The sequence below is a fragment of the Streptopelia decaocto genome, assembly GCF_964273445.1.
Source record: "Streptopelia decaocto genome assembly, chromosome: 15".
Lineage (NCBI taxonomy): Eukaryota > Metazoa > Chordata > Aves > Columbiformes > Columbidae > Streptopelia > Streptopelia decaocto.
In genome coordinates, this window is record NC_138670.1 from 3,658,933 (window position 1) to 3,675,419 (window position 16,487).

Consider the following 16,487-nt stretch of genomic DNA (forward strand, 5'->3'; position numbering starts at 1 on the left):
GTGTGCTGTTACTTACTGCTCTGGGGTACGTACCTGAGAAAAACCAAGTGAAAACACGGCTGAGGCTGGTAATGAGTCTGCAGCTCCTGCCACGCCACGCGAGAGCTTTTGTGCTTAACCACAGGCTTGTTTGTACGTCTTTATGGACACCAGGTCTCTTTATGAAGAAATTAGATCAATTCTGTTCTCCACATCATTGTTACAAAAATACAGTTTTATTGAAATAGGCAATATTTTAATGTAAAAGTGGCATTAGAATAACTGTCAACTGTCAGACTCCAAGTCAGCAACAGTTTCAGCTTTAAGTCTGCTCTGGTTGCCTGTTAGTCTCTTCTCAAACTCTTCTTCACTAATTTTCCCTTTTTTTAATCGTTTCAAGAGTCTCGTGTCATTCAGCAGCTCTTCCATATCCTCATCGTCGATGTCAGAGCCCTGTGGGCATTGAAAACCAACAAATTAAACACAACCCCAAAAGGTTTTCATGCTACACAGCTGAACACAAGAGACATTTACAACTCTGATTTTGCCAAGAATATCCAAGCAGGAAACAATCGCAATTTCTACCCAGGGAATTATGACCTCTGAGAAATCAAAACGTGTCCTAGGCCGGCAGCATTACTGACTAACATCAGAGCTGACAAGTTGTTTCAGTGTTTGCCTTTAAAAAGCTTCTCTATAATTTTTGTAAGCTTTGCCTGTCAAGGTCCTAAAGTTAATTTACAGTCGTCAATCCCACCAACCCACAGCTCTACCATTTGCTGCAGTAATCACGTGCAGTTTAATAGAACAGGCACAGTTTACCTCTTCACGTTTCCTTTTAGCTGTTATTTTCTTCTTCTTCTCCCTTTTGGCTTTCTGCTTCGACCAGGCTTTATTCTTTACAAATTTCTTTTTGCCCCCATTTTCCTCTCTTTCTTTTCTTTGTTGTTCTAATTGCTTTTGTCTCTGTTTTTCTCTATTTTTATCCTTAAATGAAATGGAGTCTGTATTAACAGTGACCGGAGTAAAGTCGGGAAAACATTTTCCTCTTAGTTCAGGCATCTTTGGCATTTTTAACAGTGCGAAGCCTTTGGCAAGGCTCGCAAAATCCAGATCTGTTAAAATAAAGATGATAAAGTCAGTTTCCTGCTGGATAAAAAGTTAATTTCACTTAGCAAGTCACAGAGAAATAACATTATCTTATTGTATCATTGGCATTCTATACTTAATACTAGTAACAATATTAAGTCACTTTGATTTATCCTTATGTCAGTTTGGTCAACTCGCCAATTAAATATTTTCTCTTGAAAACAACGAGAAAAAAGTTCATTGGAAAACATAGGAGTTTTGTCAGAATCTGATGCTGCAGAAAGTAAATCTGAGATGAGGAATCAATAGTTAAAGCTTGTGGACAATCACACCAGGTTTTTTTACCAAACTAAATACTGTCTTCTGAAAAATCACAGTAAAAGATACCAGCTGCTGCCAGGAATTACCTTTTATTCGGAAGATCAGATTACATTCGTGTTTGGCATAAGCCTGGACGTAAGACACAAATGCTTTCATCCCCTTCTCAAACACGGCCCTGTCAGCCAGGGCCATGGCCTTCAGTTTGGGAAGGACGTCTGACACGTTTGTCTGGGGCTTCATCTCCTGCATGGGACACTGACAACCAGAAAAGAAATACAAAACCAAAGGAAAAGTTAATTTTGAGTGAGCTTTGAGTCCCTTTCCCCTTCTGCTCCGTCATTTCACCGCTCCCGTTTCACCGTTCGGCCCCACGCAGCCGTCCAGGCCCCGCAGAACAGTTCACGCGCTGTGGCTCAAGAGGCACCGTCTTCATCTCATGCCTTATCAAGCCATGTTCTCATCAGCATGGCTCTAGAGAACTTATACAACTAATCCCATAAATGCACGGCCAGACACAGGAAATTATCCAAGATAAAAATAAATAAACCAATAAATAAACCAATGCTGGCAGGGTTGGGGGTAAGAGCATAAACCAGCGCTGCCCTTCTGGAAACACTCAGTCTACACATCCTTAGAAATGAAAAGCTTTTCCTTACTCAGTGCATCACATATTCCTATTACAAACTCAGTAGATAACACTAGGAGCAATTGTGTTCCAACAGTTGCATTTGGTGATTAATAAGCACCTTTATATTTTTTTAATCACGCGCCTCTGCTAAAACATTATTTATGTGTACGACCTTAAGTCCTCCAAATTCTGATTTCCAAATTCCTACCAGTAAGCCTGTCCCCTTGCCCTTTCCTGCTTTGGGGTGGAAAAAAGTCTACTCACCTTTTGGTTGATTGAGAGAAAGTTAACGTAAGATTCTTCCATGGGAAGCAAAAACACAAGCGCGCTGCCTACGTTGCCGATCCGCGCGGTTCGACCGCACCGGTGCACAAAGGCACTGAAACAACACCACAGAGGAGATGCTCGGTTTGATTTTAAAGTATCAGAATGGCAAATTTGAAGTATTGTATACTGTTGAATTAAACCAACAGGAATCAGTAAAATGCAATACAATGGGTGTGTAGCATTCCCACTCCATTGTTAGGACTGTATGCTAAAGCAAGGGGCATCTGGTTTGGGGGTGACACTTAAGCAAGTTGCAGAGAGAACTATGAGAATGGAAGTTAAAATACAGGGAAAAGCACCTTTAATGTGAACTTTCAATGCACTGTTATTAGAAGAGCTCTGTCCCCGCTCCCACCTCTCATTATTTCTTTGATATTCTCCCACTAAGCCTTACACCAGAGCCTCTTCACACAAATACACGACGAACACCCATTTGACTTACACACATACAAAGTCACGTCAATTCACACTGGTTACAACAAAAATTGCACTGTTTTGATCTCCCTTGTTCACGCATTATTTTGTGTGTTCACTCAGACCAACTTCCAGGCAGCAATTAAACGTGCTTTCTGCAGCTGTGCGTTCCCAATTTATTTCTGAACAGCACACTAACACGACCACAAGTAGAGATTCTTGAGATCTGAAGTTGTACCTGGCGCTGCTCGGTGGGTCGTACTGTAAAACCCAGTGAACCTCTGGAATGTCTATGCCACGAGCCATCACATCAGTGCAAACTAAAATGCCACTAGGAAGAAGAAGAAAAAGCATATTTTCATTAAATTGTCAATTGGCCAGTCTCCAACCAGCTGTGTATTCTGCATCTACACTGAAGAACGAGGAACAAAGTGCTTCAAAACATTTGTTTTTTGAAAAGAGACCAAACATTATAAGGTAGTTGCAGCTTTCACCAAATAAAATTCTACATAACATTATGAAAAGGAATGTGATTTATATCACAGCCAACATGTCACTAAGAAAAATCAATTTCCTATTACAAATTCTATTTTTCAATCACCAGTGAACACACAGTTGAACATAACGCTACAAATGTTTTAATAAAAGACCTAAGTGACCAACAGCCTCAGCATGCTATTCCAAACAGTTCTTCTGCCAGTCTGTTAGTAATTAGTCTTCCTGCAATATAAAATGCTACAACTCAAGTCCTATCCCACAAAGCTGATCAAGAACACTTTTCTGCAGGTAAATTACAGCATCATGTTGCTTTATTCTTGTTCATATAGCAACAAAACAGTATCCTGAGTTTCCACGCTGGCAATCGATCAGGAGAAGGTGATTTCCACCCCCAGGTCCCTGCTGATGCCACTTCCCGCCTATTCATATGTTCTTACCCTGGGATCTTCCGAAACTCAGTAAAAATCTTGTTGCGCTTGTGTTTCATTTTCCCGTGGATGCTCATTATTTTCACTTGTTTAATTAAGGATTCCAAAGCCTTCCCATAGTATTCCACACAGGCACACGTGCTGTTGTGATAAAGACAGATATAAAAGCCAAAGATTGTGCTGCATTTTTAATCTGGTTTAGACAGTCAAGTTACAGGTCTGAGACTTTTCAAAAATATACACTATTTTTTTTTAAATATGTACCTCATTTTTATAATCAACATATAATCATATATAATGCCTTACTTTAAAAATGCATATAAAATGTATGTTTTGCTTAATAAAGTTCAACAGAATCCTGAAAGGAAGCAATGACCAATTGACAAGATATCTATTATTATTATTATATTTGACAAGATATCTATTAAAATGAATCACTTTTAAAATAGTTGTGTCCTCCTCAACACAGGGCAGAGTTTTGGAATTTCAGTAATAAATCACCGTACTGTTTTCACAATGAAACACACAGAGAATTACCTGAAAAAGACAAGATGTTTTTCCTGTTTGTGCTGTCGAAGAAAATGCACCAACTGATTAAATTTTTCATCTGCTTTGCAGACCTATACAATGTAAAAGAAAAAAAAAGTAAAGAAATGGATTTAATACAAAGTTTCCTCCATTCATTGTGCACTGATACGCCTATGGACGTAATTCCTTAATCATTTGCACCACAGTTTATAATGTGGAATGTTTCTCTTTTATGGATCTTAAGTTCAAAAACAAATACTTCAGCTCCCTGTTTTTCCACCCGCAGCCACAATCTCTCTCCTGAAGCAGCATCTCAAGGATCCCTCAGGTCCTTCTCTAAAATCCCCAGCGCCTCCTCCCAAACCCCCTCGCTATGAGCAGGACAAGGAGCAGCACAGCAGCGGGTTTGGGATTCCAGCTCCTCCAAGCAGCCACACAAAACTCGCAGAGCAGGAAACAACAGGGCTGCTAATTCAGATCTTTCTCCTCAGCTTGGCTGCCGATCTTTGGAGAACCTGCAAGAGTCTTGGAGACTTCTGGTTCCTCGATTAATGTGATCCTAACTGGGTGAGATTGACAAACTTATTGACAGAACCACGGAAAAAGGAGAGGGAACGAGAAACACAGTGTTTCGCACCATGTAATAGTTCTCCAGGCGTGTGGGAGTTTTCTGGGCGTTGCTCGCTGCCACTCCCTTCTCTTTCACGGAGATGCGGACGGGATTGCGCAGACCAGCTCGCACCAGGTTCTCCACCTCCTGAGTCTGAGTCGCTGAGAACAGACCTGTCCGCCTCTGCTTGGGCAAGAAGTCCAGAATGGTGTTTAAACTGCAAGTAAGCACACGTAAAACATAACTGTCCTAAGACTTCCTTCAGAAAGAAGTGTAATCGTTGGAAATAAGAGTTTATAATCAAAGTAGCTTTTACTACAGAGTGCCAAGGATACAGCATCTTCTATCGAGCTAATTATCTTAACCTTTGATGTCCCTTTTCTCTTATTTGTTAAAGTGTTTTAAGCCATTCCAGTGCATAAATTATATGTAATCAAGCACTAATACATGTGCTAATACACATTAAAGAAATTGTAAACTCTCTATTCATCAAGGATCCACTTTTCCTGATTCTTTGCCCCTCTAAACAATTGCTTTACGTAGTCTACAGAGCAAAGAGAGGTAAAAACAAAGCAGAACAAATTTAATTTTAGAGGCTGTTGTCGGCCACGCTCATGCACATCAATCTTATATGAACTCATTTAAAACTTCACAAGGATTACTAGAATTGATTACTTACCTTGCTTCAAAGCCCATATCCAGAAGTCTGTCTGCTTCGTCTAACACCAACACGTCCAGAGACTTCACACAACTTGCCAGATCCAGCCCATCTGCTTTTCTTCTGAACAGATCCTCCAAGCGGCCTGGTGTAGCTACAATGATGTTGCCGCTGTTTGCGAACAAAACACACTGCGGTTTTGTGACTGGGCAAAGTAAGGACTTCAGGGGAGCTGGAACATTGTTATCACAGCACAGAGCTGCGTTCATCAGTAAAACTATTTCAGTTTGTCACTTCTACCTGTTTTCGCATTTCAGTGCCTTTCAGTCACTATGTCAATGTAAATGGTACCAACTCCATGTATGATCATTTCCTATTGTCTCACTCATGGAAAAGAATCGACAATTTCCACATACACCCTCACATTCTCATGCAGCACCACCAAAGTGCAGCACCAGCGGGAGCAAAGCCCTAATCTGAAAACCCCGACAACAAGGAGAAAACCGCAACTGCGAGGCATTGACAAAAATTATTAACAACTCACCCGTGTTCTTTAAACTTTTCAACGTCTTCCATGGGATTCCTACCACCAATTAAAAGAATCTGACTAAAACAATAAACCAGAAAGCTTTAGGTCATCCTTTGCTAGTTTACGAATGGCAGAAGTCCAAAGGAAAAGGAACTGCGGGCGTGACAAGCCTGAAGTTCACTCACCTAAACCTGGGGAAGTGTTTTGTGAAATGTGATAGCACCTCATCAATTTGAATAGCTAATTCTCTTGTTGGTGTGATAATTATAGCTCCAACCTGCACGTGAAAAACAAAAGAAGTTTGATCATGTCAAATTAAAAGCTATATCTAAGTGCAAAGAGAGCACCCCAACATTTATTTTCAAGTTTTAAAGTTTCTTGTTACTGCTACAACAAAGAGCAGAGCACACAGTCACTTTAAGTTTATGCAATTTTCCACATTGGTACTTTTCCTGAAGTCATCAAATCTTATTGGCATATCACAAAACCATACTCAGAGCTGAGTAACTTAATCTTACCTGCATTTTCTTCAATTTTTCTTCCCGTCTGAGAAGAATTTCCAGTATGGGAATCACAAATGCTAAGGTTTTCCCACTGCCTGTTACCTGTAAGAAGGGAAACAGTCAGTCCTCTGCTCCAGAGACAAACCAAGAAAAGCGATGAACTTGACCAAGACAGAGTGCTCACCGCTTCTGCAGCAACATCTTTGTTATTCATGAAGAGTGGAATGGTTGCAGACTGAAAAAAAAGAGACATCACATGAACAGCTGAACTGGCTATGGTGCAAGTAACCACACAGCACCTAAATCCCCCCAGGGACATCAAAGTTTTCTGTAATGTGCCCCAAGCAGAGCCCATGACAGGAAAGCCACGGGCAGTGACTTCTAGTGAACCCACCGCCTGCCCCGGCCCACGGACCCCACTGCTCGTCCCAGAGCAGCCGGGCTGGCCCAGGCACCCACAGCCGCCTTGGAGTCAGAATCAGTTTGGTTCTAAGAGACCCTTAAAATCATCAAGTCAAACCATAACCTACATCTAGCACTGCCCCACATCCCTGAGAACCTCATGTCCGTCTGTCCAACCCTCCAGGGGTGGTGACTCCAGCACTGCCCTGGGCAGCCTGTTCCAATGCCCAACAGCCCTTTGGGGAAGAAATTGTTCCCCAGATCCAACCTCAACCTCCCCTGGCGCAACTTGAGGCCGTTTCCTCTGCTCCTGGCGCTTGTTCCTGGGGAGCAGAGCCCGACCCCCCCTGGCTCCAAGCTCCTTTCAGGCAGTTCAGAGATCAGAAGGTCTCCCCTCAGCTCCTGTTCTCCAGCTGAACCCCCAGGTCCCTCAGTCTCCATCGCACTTGTGCTCCAGCCCCTCACCAGCTCCGTTCCCTTCTCTCCACTCGCTCCAGCACCTCAAGGGATTTCTTGGCGTGAGGGGCCCAGAACTGACCCCGGGATTCGATGCATCCTCAGGCCCCGCCTGCCACCGCCACCCCCCGGCCAGCCCGGCCCGGCGGGGCCCGTCCCCTCACCTGCACCGGGGTCATGCGGGCGAAGCCGAGCTCCCGCAGCGCCCGCAGCACGGCCGGGCTCAGCGCCACGGGCAGCGACTCCCAGCTCCCCTCAGTCACCGCCTCCATCTTGGCGGCCCCGGGCCCGCCCCGCGCTCCGCTCCCGCCCGGCCGTGCGGAAACACCGGCCGTGCGGAAACACCGGCCGCAGCGCTTCGGTTCCGGCCCGGGCCCCGCCGGCTCCTCTGTGAGGAGACACCAGAGCCAACACCCCGCTTTGCTACAGCAAAAATTCATCTTTTTTATGGCAAGAAGTACGTTCTGCAGGTCGTACAGAAGCTCTGGGACACCCAAATGCCTGGAGGTGAGAAGCAAAGCTGCAGGATTAGGATGATGTATCAGAAAAGGGGAAAGATTCCAAAAGCGAGGTTCTATCCCGCTTATAGTATCGCGTTCTACCAGCGGACAGGACAAGCAGCTCCTCACACCATCAATAATTCTCCGCTAATTCTGCCTTTCACCCGTTTAAATTTTTAAAGACTGCTGCGGCACTGAGGCTTTTCAAGCGTCTTCATAAATGGTTCAGTGACACAAGTTAAAAAGAGCCATAGATGCGGCACTTCAGGACGTGGTTTAGCGCTGAGCTCAGTTTATGGTCAAACTCGATGATCCTAAAGGTCTTTTCCAACCTGAATGATCCTATGAATCACCTGTGATTTCTTCTACCTGCTCACAAAGCGGGGTGGCCTTTGGATGAATCCAAGAAATCCAAAGAAATACTTGGTAAGTTAAAGCAGCTTTGTGTTAAACTGTCCTTCCTTAAAGTACCAAACTAAAAAAAAAAACCAAAACACCAATGTTACTTTTTTTTTTTAAAGAATTTGTTTATTTATCGAACCTGGGTCATATTTAGATTCACAAGCAATTTTTAAATGTACATCTTAGAATTCAATTTTAAGTGTTTTTACACAAAAATATTGGCACACAACAGTCGCAATAAGGTGTAACAGCCACCTTCCTGAAGAACTGCTGCAAGTGTTCGCCCGAGGTTGAAAAAACTTTACCTGGAACATGAAAACCTGTAACAAATTTTAAATTAATTGTACAAAACTGTTGTGTGTTACTTGTAGAAGCTCCCCCCTGGAAAAGACCCCACCCCACCCCCAAAAATGATTACAACTAATATACATCAGTCACAACATAATCCTGGCTCAGCACCCACATCAGACGCTTCTTTAATTTTTAAACCAATCATCAGATACCGAGGAAAGTAACTTTATACAAAAACAAATCTACATGTGCCTGAAAAAGAAAACACACCAGTATTTAGCATTATGCTAATTATGATCAGATAATGGCAGAGACTGCCACTTAACTTAAATACAAGGGCTGCATAGCATCGCAATAAACCCCCAGAATCATGAACCCTTTGGCAGCAGGAACCCAGATTTCCTGAACACTCGTGAATTCTGCAGCAGCGCCAACAGGCTGACCTTTGGCCCTGCGGCCACCAAAGGGTTAACTACTGCTTGCCAAGCCACCGCACACAACCAGCTTCCATATAAAACCTCCAGAAGGCTAAAAACCATACGATAAACATTCGGTAATGAGAGGAGAAAACACATTTTCATAGGCTATTTAATTTAAAATAACTTTGGGAATAAGTTGATCTAACCAGGACAGTTACTGAGGATTTCCTTTTAAATAGCAACTAGGCGTGAATCCTAGATGGGAAGTTGTCAGCTGTCTCCTATTCGTTATCAGAATAATGTTCCGATTGCTTCTCCTTGGCAGTTTATTTAAGTGAAGAAGGGATTATTTTGATTTTGTAACACTTACTGCACGGTTAAAGATGCCAAAAACGCAACAGTCATGTCAGGGCCTTGTACCGTTTCCCTAGATAGAACCGCAAGTACGAAAACAGGGAGAAAGGTTAGAAAAGACATCGACATCGCTTGTTACTACAGCTGAATTACAGCATTTGCAGCTTGCTTGGACCTCGCTTAGCGCACAGACTAGGCAGATTTAAGTGAAAAAAATGATGCCAATTAAGTGACAAGTTTTCAGCACAGCTTTCGCTACAGAAGAGATATAAAAACAATTCATTTTTTAACTAGGAAGGAACAGAAGCAATAAGTTTTACAGTTCAGTAAAGAGGGTTCAGAAACTAAATGACTTTTTTTGTGACCAGGATGTTTGGTAGACAGTGAACTGAAATCCGGGACCAGAAAAGTACTCTTAAACAACCCTTCGGACTTCAAAAAACCTCTTCAGGTAGTAGATTTGTCCCAGTGTCATGGCAACTAATACAAGAGCTTCAAAGAATGACCAAAGAACCACTCTGCTGTTCGTGTTGTCATTAACTGTTGGGGGGAAAAATAAAAGGCAGTAAGTAACAAAGCATTTAAAACAAACTTAAAACATAATTTGTCATTGAAACTGAAGTATTGCATATATTTCTCTCACACCATTACAAATGCCCCAGAGGACTCTGCAGCTTCAGAGACGAGATCTGAGAGCTGAGGGGGGATGTTTTCTGCAAGCAGATGTTTTCACCTCAGTTTTGGACACACACTGCGGCTTCATTCTCTATTCTGCCCAACCTCAAAGAGGCCAGCCAGAAGTTCCCAATGCCAAACAGAACCCCCTTGATTTCTCAGGTAACTGTTGCATATTATGGTCTCAACGGCGAGTGGGGAATTTCTAATCTCCAAAGGGTTCATCATCTTTGGTTCTAAAAATTCAGCATTTTCTTCAATCAGACCCCTAGTAACAAAAGTCAAAATACTGGAGATACCCATAGGTTCAAACAGTTGAGGGGCCAGTACTTTAATGTTGCATTTTCACATTAAAAATATTTGCCCTTTGTTCCCACTGGGCTTCCCCTGCAGCACCACTGAGCACCCTTAGCCATATTTTAACACTGTATTTCAGAAAACACGGGTTGCAACAGAGCAGTTCACCGTATTCTCTGCTTGCTAATAACAGCAGTTCTGCTCTATTTCAACTTAATATTTTAAATATGCTTTGGCTCAGTTATTCAGCCACACCCGCTTCAAGGATGAAGCCACCAAAGTCTGTCCCTGGGAATCATATCATTACTGTATCCTCATGAATACGCCATTCAAAGAATTATAGAATTTACACCTATTAAGCAAAGATTATTTTGCATAACAGTCTTAATGACACAAGAGATGAGCCAATTTTAAGAAGACTGCAAGCATCTTCTACATTGTATGGGCAAATCCTTCAGAACTTGCTCTAATTTTTTAATAACCTTGAACAGCTTTCATGAACTCGTACTTGAAATCACATTTTCTAAGCTCATTTGAGAGATGAGAGGCAGTTAAGTCAAAGACACGTACTTGCTCTATGTATTCTTTCACGAACTTCCATGTACTCCTGTTCATGCTTCACAGCTGTCATGGCCACTGCTAACTCGTTAATCATCTCTTCTAGCCTGTTCTGATGAGCTGCGGAATAATTTCAGAAGCATCAGAAAGTCCGTCATTGACTCAAAAAACAATGCGTTAAAACTTATGAACAGTTAAACATAATTTCCCATTGCAGAAGTTCTGTAAAACACAGTCTGTGCAGCTGAAAACTTTCTATCCTTACAGCACAGTTTAGTTTTCACAGCGCCACTTCTCTCAACACGTCTCTGTGGTAATTACTAAGTGGGAAAACATCTTTCTCCACATCCGACTAGAAGGCAGAAGACACACAATTTAGAGTCAGTACAGACCACTTATTCCAAATATGGGCACGCTTTTCCAGAAAAACAGAAGGTAAGAACACATGAGATCAATACCACACACTAGTATCTATTTTGCCAATATCGTCCAATATATTCCAAGCAAATTATCTTAACGTTACAGCTTTTCCTAGTTGTTAAGCTTGCAAAAATAGAACGACTGAGAATTTAGCTTAAGATCATGATGCTGGCAAAACGAGATCACTTTCTGAAGCAACACATCACATCTTGTGATCTTCCGGTTCAGCTGAAGCACAGAATTCAGCAGACACGATGCCAAAGGGGCCCGGCAGGAACCGGCTGCAGGTTCTGGTATGTCGTGAAAGCAGAAGAGGAAAATACCAAACCAACGACAAGAGAAAACTCGCTTGAGATAGTTCAGCAAATGGAAGGATCAGAGATCCAGGATTTAGTGATTTGACTGTCAATCGCAGGATCTTTGAAACACATTCATGCTCAAAGAACTGTCCACTTATAAATTTATAAATTAAGTAATTTTCAAAGTCTTCTAGCACCAAAAGAAGTTCGAGATCTCATTCCACAGACGCGCTGGGCAATCAGCTCTTTTTAAAAAGCCATAAAACCCAACGTATTATCTATTGAAGGGACACACTTGACTCTGAAGCTACCTTATTGCATTTTTATTTATTAAGTATTTCAGATCACAATCTGAAAATTAAGCTATTCAAAATACACACCTTATGGGGAACAGTCAAAAAGAGGATCAGAGAATAACTCTCATACAAGTTCCAATTAAAATCTAAATTGTTGTGTAAACCACACTCACTTTTCTAATACCATAAATCCCTTATTTTCATGGCCAACTGGTCTTTGCAATAAGTGTATTTTATTAGTAAGAGAAGAAATTACAGTTGCTGGGATTGTTTCAATCCACTCAAAAGACCCTCAAGAAAAAGTGCCTTGAAAATTTAAAGCTGCACTAAAATTCTTAACAACAGATATATTCAGACTCCTGATTTAACTTAGTCTTTTTAAAAAGAAAAAGTTGGGAACTTCTTACTTTTCGAGTGATATCAAGCACTCAATGCACAGTTATTTACTTGTTAAAATAGAAAACAAAACTTTATTGCCCTTCTAGCTACAGCTAGTGATTTCTAAATAATGCTTGATAAATTGTGACCCAAAACATTAATTTCTTTCTTTTACAGCAAATGACAAGTCTGAGGTTTTAACTATCAGAAGTGTTACGAGAGGTAATAACCTAAAGGAAGCTTATTGCTTCCAAAAGGCGTGGATTATTCAACACTCACTGTAGCGACGAAAAGCAAACACAGTCTAAAACATCCAGTGCTCTCGGATGTTCGGTGTTTTAGTTTAATTTCACCTAAAACTCCTGATTAATTAAGTTTTCTGTTAGCCAGAAATAACCACCTGCAGACCAACTGTCAGGGGCAGTTCAAGGACCTGATCCCAAGAGCTGCCAAGTGTATGAACCTCTCGCTGAAAGCTTGTGGGTGCTCAGCATTGCTCAGAATCAGACCTTGTATGTAGTTTATTAAAAAGACATTCTCATGCTACAAACAGACGTTACAGAGAAAAAGCAAACGTTAGCTGTTAGTGAATAAACGTATGCAAAGGACAAGATGCTAATGAGCTTTCAAAAAGCAGTACACATACCATCCCAGGTATCTCCACCACCTAGAGGAAAGTGTAAGAGATGAACACAAGTACAGGACAAAAGGCTGCAGATAAAACAGTCATTTACACGGCTAAGAGAAAATTTATATATTAGCACATTTATCCAAGAGCTCAACTAATGCAGGTAGTAGCCTACATAGTGCTGAGCAAACTAGAAATCGGAGAATGAAACCGATGAAAAGACTAAAGGATGAAAGCATTAGTTACTGCAGATGGGCAAGTGGTTCCCTGGTGATTTTTGCATTAAATTGTGTAACGAGATCTATAAACATCCACATCCATTTTAGCTATGCAAGAGAAGAGCTGCCTAGACAGCCTGAAGAAACAAGATTTCTGAGAATCCCGGTCAAGTTCGGAAGTCCTGCACGTAGGGAAAAGCTCCCAAAGCCCAGCTAATTTCTTCCCAGGAGTCCTCCTCACCTTCTGTCTCCATGTCTTGCCCCTTCGGAGCTTCCCCGATATCAATAGTGAACATCACTATCTTGGGAGTCATGGTGGACATTCTGTTGCTAAAGCAAAACTTGTACGTTCCATCCATGTGAGCAGCAAATGTGTATTTTCCACTGGACTCTCGATCGCCTTTATAAATTCCTTTATTATCAGGCCCTGTAATCTGGATGAGGAAAACAAAATGTCATACATTTTATTTAAAATACGGTGGTTTCAAATACACCACTACAGCACTGCACGCATGTTCTGAAGTTATCCAGTCAGTTTTACCTTTCCCTCCCACAACTCCAAAGCAGTGACACGTTTTTCTGCACAGAAAGAAACTCAATGGTAAAGAAAGCCAAACAAAAGTCTCTCTTACTGGCCAAGATTACTGGCCTTCCATACCCAAGATAAGAAGCGTTCAAGAACAAGTAAATAGTAATCTGTTGATAGCACTGGCTGTTACCCAAATTAACAACTGCACGGGGAAACCTTATCTTTGATATTTGAAAGAAAATAAAAGAGGAAAAAAAAAGACATTCTCCCATACATCAATGCTAATTTAGACACACGTGTATTGTTGCAGTTTCCATTTCAAATGGACTAAGGGGTCAGAGCCAGTGGGTTTTAAGTCTTTGATCCCTCTGGCCACCAACCTCAGCTGAGCTTCCACCAGTGACATCTGAACGGGACTTCACAGCTTCCTGACTCTGTCCTGTATTAGAGCCATGGGCAATTTTAAACCATTATATTCACTCTCAGCAACGACTCTCTCATGGCCAAGTTATCCCAAACAAACAATTATTTGTTCTTTACCAAGGTGAAAATTCTTATTTATTATTCTCCTATGGATCTGACATCTCATCGAAGAAGTTACCTACAACTCTCAAGAGGGCAATCAGCCTGATTAAAGCCAACACCTTCTGATTCATGGGGACACACGCTGCTCCCAGAATAAGCAACATGTTTTTTTAACGAGTAATCCTGTCCATTCACAGAATCCCAGAGTGTCAGGGGTTGAATGGCCCTGGAAAGCTCATCCAGTGCAATCCCCCCATGGAGCAGGAACACCCAGCTGAGGTTACACAGGAAGGTGTCCAGGCGGGTTGGAATGTCTGCAGAGAAGGAGACTCCACAACCCCCTGGGCAGCCTGGGCCAGGCTCTGCCACCCTCACCGGGAAGAAGTTTCTTCCAACCAAACAGTTTGTTATGACAAGTCCGTACCAAGCAGCACAACGCAGAAAACCTCAAGAGAGCGGCTCTAAGGGCAGGAGGGCTGCGGCTCTAAGGGCAGGAGGGCTGCGGCTCTAAGGGCAGGAGGGCTGCGGCTCTAAGGGCAGGAGGGCTGCGGCTCTAAGGGCAGCAGGGCTGCGGCTCTAAGGGCAGCAGGGCTGCGGCTCTAAGGGCAGCAGGGCTGCGGCTCTAAGGGCAGCAGGGCTGCGGCTCTAAGGGCAGCAGGGCTGCGGCTCTAAGGGCAGCAGGGCTGCGGCTCTAAGGGCAGCAGGGCTGCGGCTCTAAGGGCAGCAGGGCTGCGGCTCTAAGGGCAGCAGGGCTGCGGCTCTAAGGGCAGCAGGGCTGCGGCTCTAAGGGCAGCAGGGCTGCGGCTCTAAGGGCAGCAGGGCTGCGGCTCTAAGGGCAGCAGGGCTGCGGCTCTAAGGGCAGCAGGGCTGCGGCTCTAAGGGCAGCAGGGCTGCGGCTCTAAGGGCAGCAGGGCTGCGGCTCTAAGGGCAGCAGGGCTGCGGCTCTAAGGGCAGCAGGGCTGCGGCTCTAAGGGCAGCAGGGCTGCGGCTCTAAGGGCAGCAGGGCTGCGGCTCTAAGGGCAGCAGGGCTGCGCTGTGCGGCAGGAGCGCCGAGCAGCCTGAGGAACCGGCACCCCCGGGAGCGGCACCTCGGCCCCTCCGCGCCGCCCCAGGCCCGAGCAGCCGGCAGAGCCCCCGGCCCGCCGGACCGAGCGCGCCCCCGCCGCACAGGGGCCCGTGGCGAGGCGGGACCGTCCCAAGCTCCACCGCCGGGCTGAGCCTCCCTCAGGCCGCCGTTCGCCCCCTCCCGGGCGCTGCCCCGACCCCCACGGCCTCCCCGCGGCGCTCAGGGCCGGGCCCCGGGGCAGCCCCGCGGCGGCGGACGGGGCCGGGCCCGGTTCGCTCCCGCCCCGCCTCACCTCTACGTCGATGTCCAGGAACCCCCCCTCCGCCACCTCGAAAATGAGCCCCATCTTGGTGCCGGACGGCACGCGCTCCAGGAAGCACTCCTCGGCGTGCGCGTCGATGCTGACGAAGTAGGAGGCGGCCGGGGCCGCCAGCGCGGCCAGCAGCGCCAGCACCGCCCGCACCGGCGACATGGCGGAGCCAGCGGGACGGGCGCCGAGAGGGCCAGCAGGAAAAGGGGAGGGGGGACTTCCGGCTGCCGCCACGCCCCTTCCGGGGCACGGGGCCGCCGCTCATAGGTCGACACAGCCCCATTGCCACGTCCCGCCAGTGCTACGGTGGCCGTGAAGGGACTGTTCGGAAAGACTCCGCCTGAACCCTGAGGCAAGGGCTGCGCGGCGCGGGGGCGGGACGTTCACGCAGGTTAAACCAATGAGCACGGAGAAAGGGCGGAGCCGCGGCGGTGAGAAGCCAATCAGAAAGAGGCGGGGAGAGCTGGCATGTGAGAAAGCGCGGCGCGCGGAACGGCATTGGCTGAGCGGCTGAGGAGGCGTTGCCAGGCAACCGGGGGCGGGAGCGCGGGAAGCACCTGAGGGGATTCGGGCGGGAGCGGCTGTGGCCGCTGTCCCCGCTGTCACCGCTGTCACCGCTGTCACCGCTGTCACCGCTGTCCCCAAACCGCTGCCGCAGCCTGGGAAACCCAAACCTGCCACAACAAGGTGGAAATCTAGGGAGCAACTAGCGATCGAGAAAGTCACGGGGAAGCCCAGCTTGTGGGCTACTCGCCATGCACGAGAAAATCCAGTCACGATACGCAGCACCCAACACGTGCATAAAACAATTATGTGTTGCATGGCCATGTTTAAATGCTAATTTTCAGTTAAAACTTCCAGTCAGAAATACAGGTCATGCTGGAGCTCAAGGAAGGCTCTTTTTATGACCCAGCTACCTACAGGAGATTTAAGGACTAAAGCACAATCTGGC

The 16,487-nt window shown here is 45.0% G+C and overlaps 2 protein-coding genes across 3 annotated transcripts; both read right to left on the reverse strand.

The window, feature by feature from the left end:
* Positions 1–196: 196 nt before the first annotated feature.
* On the reverse strand, positions 197–7,684 carry DDX55 (DEAD-box helicase 55). The gene is made up of 14 exons (XM_082066353.1): positions 7,535–7,684; positions 6,697–6,747; positions 6,528–6,614; positions 6,195–6,286; positions 6,025–6,087; positions 5,502–5,651; positions 4,850–5,039; positions 4,222–4,304; positions 3,694–3,825; positions 2,997–3,089; positions 2,282–2,396; positions 1,476–1,644; positions 802–1,094; positions 197–432 (listed from the first exon to the last, which is right to left on the reverse strand). The coding sequence occupies exons 1-14, from the start codon at positions 7,640–7,642 to the stop codon at positions 265–267; spliced, it is 1,794 nt and encodes a 597-aa protein (XP_081922479.1). The 5' UTR covers positions 7,643–7,684; the 3' UTR covers positions 197–264.
* Positions 7,685–8,376: 692 nt separating this feature from the next.
* TMED2 (transmembrane p24 trafficking protein 2) lies at positions 8,377–15,800 on the reverse strand. Of its 2 annotated transcripts, XM_082066423.1 has the most exons (5): positions 15,518–15,800; positions 13,347–13,539; positions 12,906–12,926; positions 10,879–10,986; positions 8,377–9,876 (listed from the first exon to the last, which is right to left on the reverse strand). In XM_082066423.1, the coding sequence occupies exons 1-5, from the start codon at positions 15,695–15,697 to the stop codon at positions 9,752–9,754; spliced, it is 627 nt and encodes a 208-aa protein (XP_081922549.1). In that variant the 5' UTR covers positions 15,698–15,800; the 3' UTR covers positions 8,377–9,751. The 2 variants fall into 2 exon arrangements, with proteins under 2 accessions (XP_081922549.1, XP_081922550.1); XM_082066424.1 differs by lacking the exon at positions 12,906–12,926 and having other exon boundaries at positions 15,518–15,783.
* Between the last annotated feature and the right edge of the window lie 687 nt (positions 15,801–16,487).

Bases quoted from the DNA above. Each gene is read 5' to 3' on its own strand.
- DDX55 (XM_082066353.1), bottom strand. From the start codon at position 7,642: ATGGAGGCGGTGACTGAGGGGAGCTGGGAGTCGCTGCCCGTGGCGCTG. The intron at 3,090-3,693 runs GTAAGAACATAT...TCTTCTTCCTAG, and splicing joins GAGTTTCGGAAGATCCCAGG to TGGCATTTTAGTTTGCACTG. The intron at 2,397-2,996 runs GTACAACTTCAG...GTGTTGTTTCAG, and splicing joins GACCCACCGAGCAGCGCCAG to TGCCTTTGTGCACCGGTGCG.
- TMED2 (XM_082066423.1), bottom strand. From the start codon at position 15,697: ATGTCGCCGGTGCGGGCGGTGCTGGCGCTGCTGGCCGCGCTGGCGGCC. The intron at 12,927-13,346 runs GTGAGGAGGACT...ACTTTCCTCTAG, and splicing joins GCAAGACATGGAGACAGAAG to GTGGTGGAGATACCTGGGAT. The intron at 9,877-10,878 runs GTACGTGTCTTT...TCCCCCCAACAG, and splicing joins TGAAAGAATACATAGAGCAA to TTAATGACAACACGAACAGC.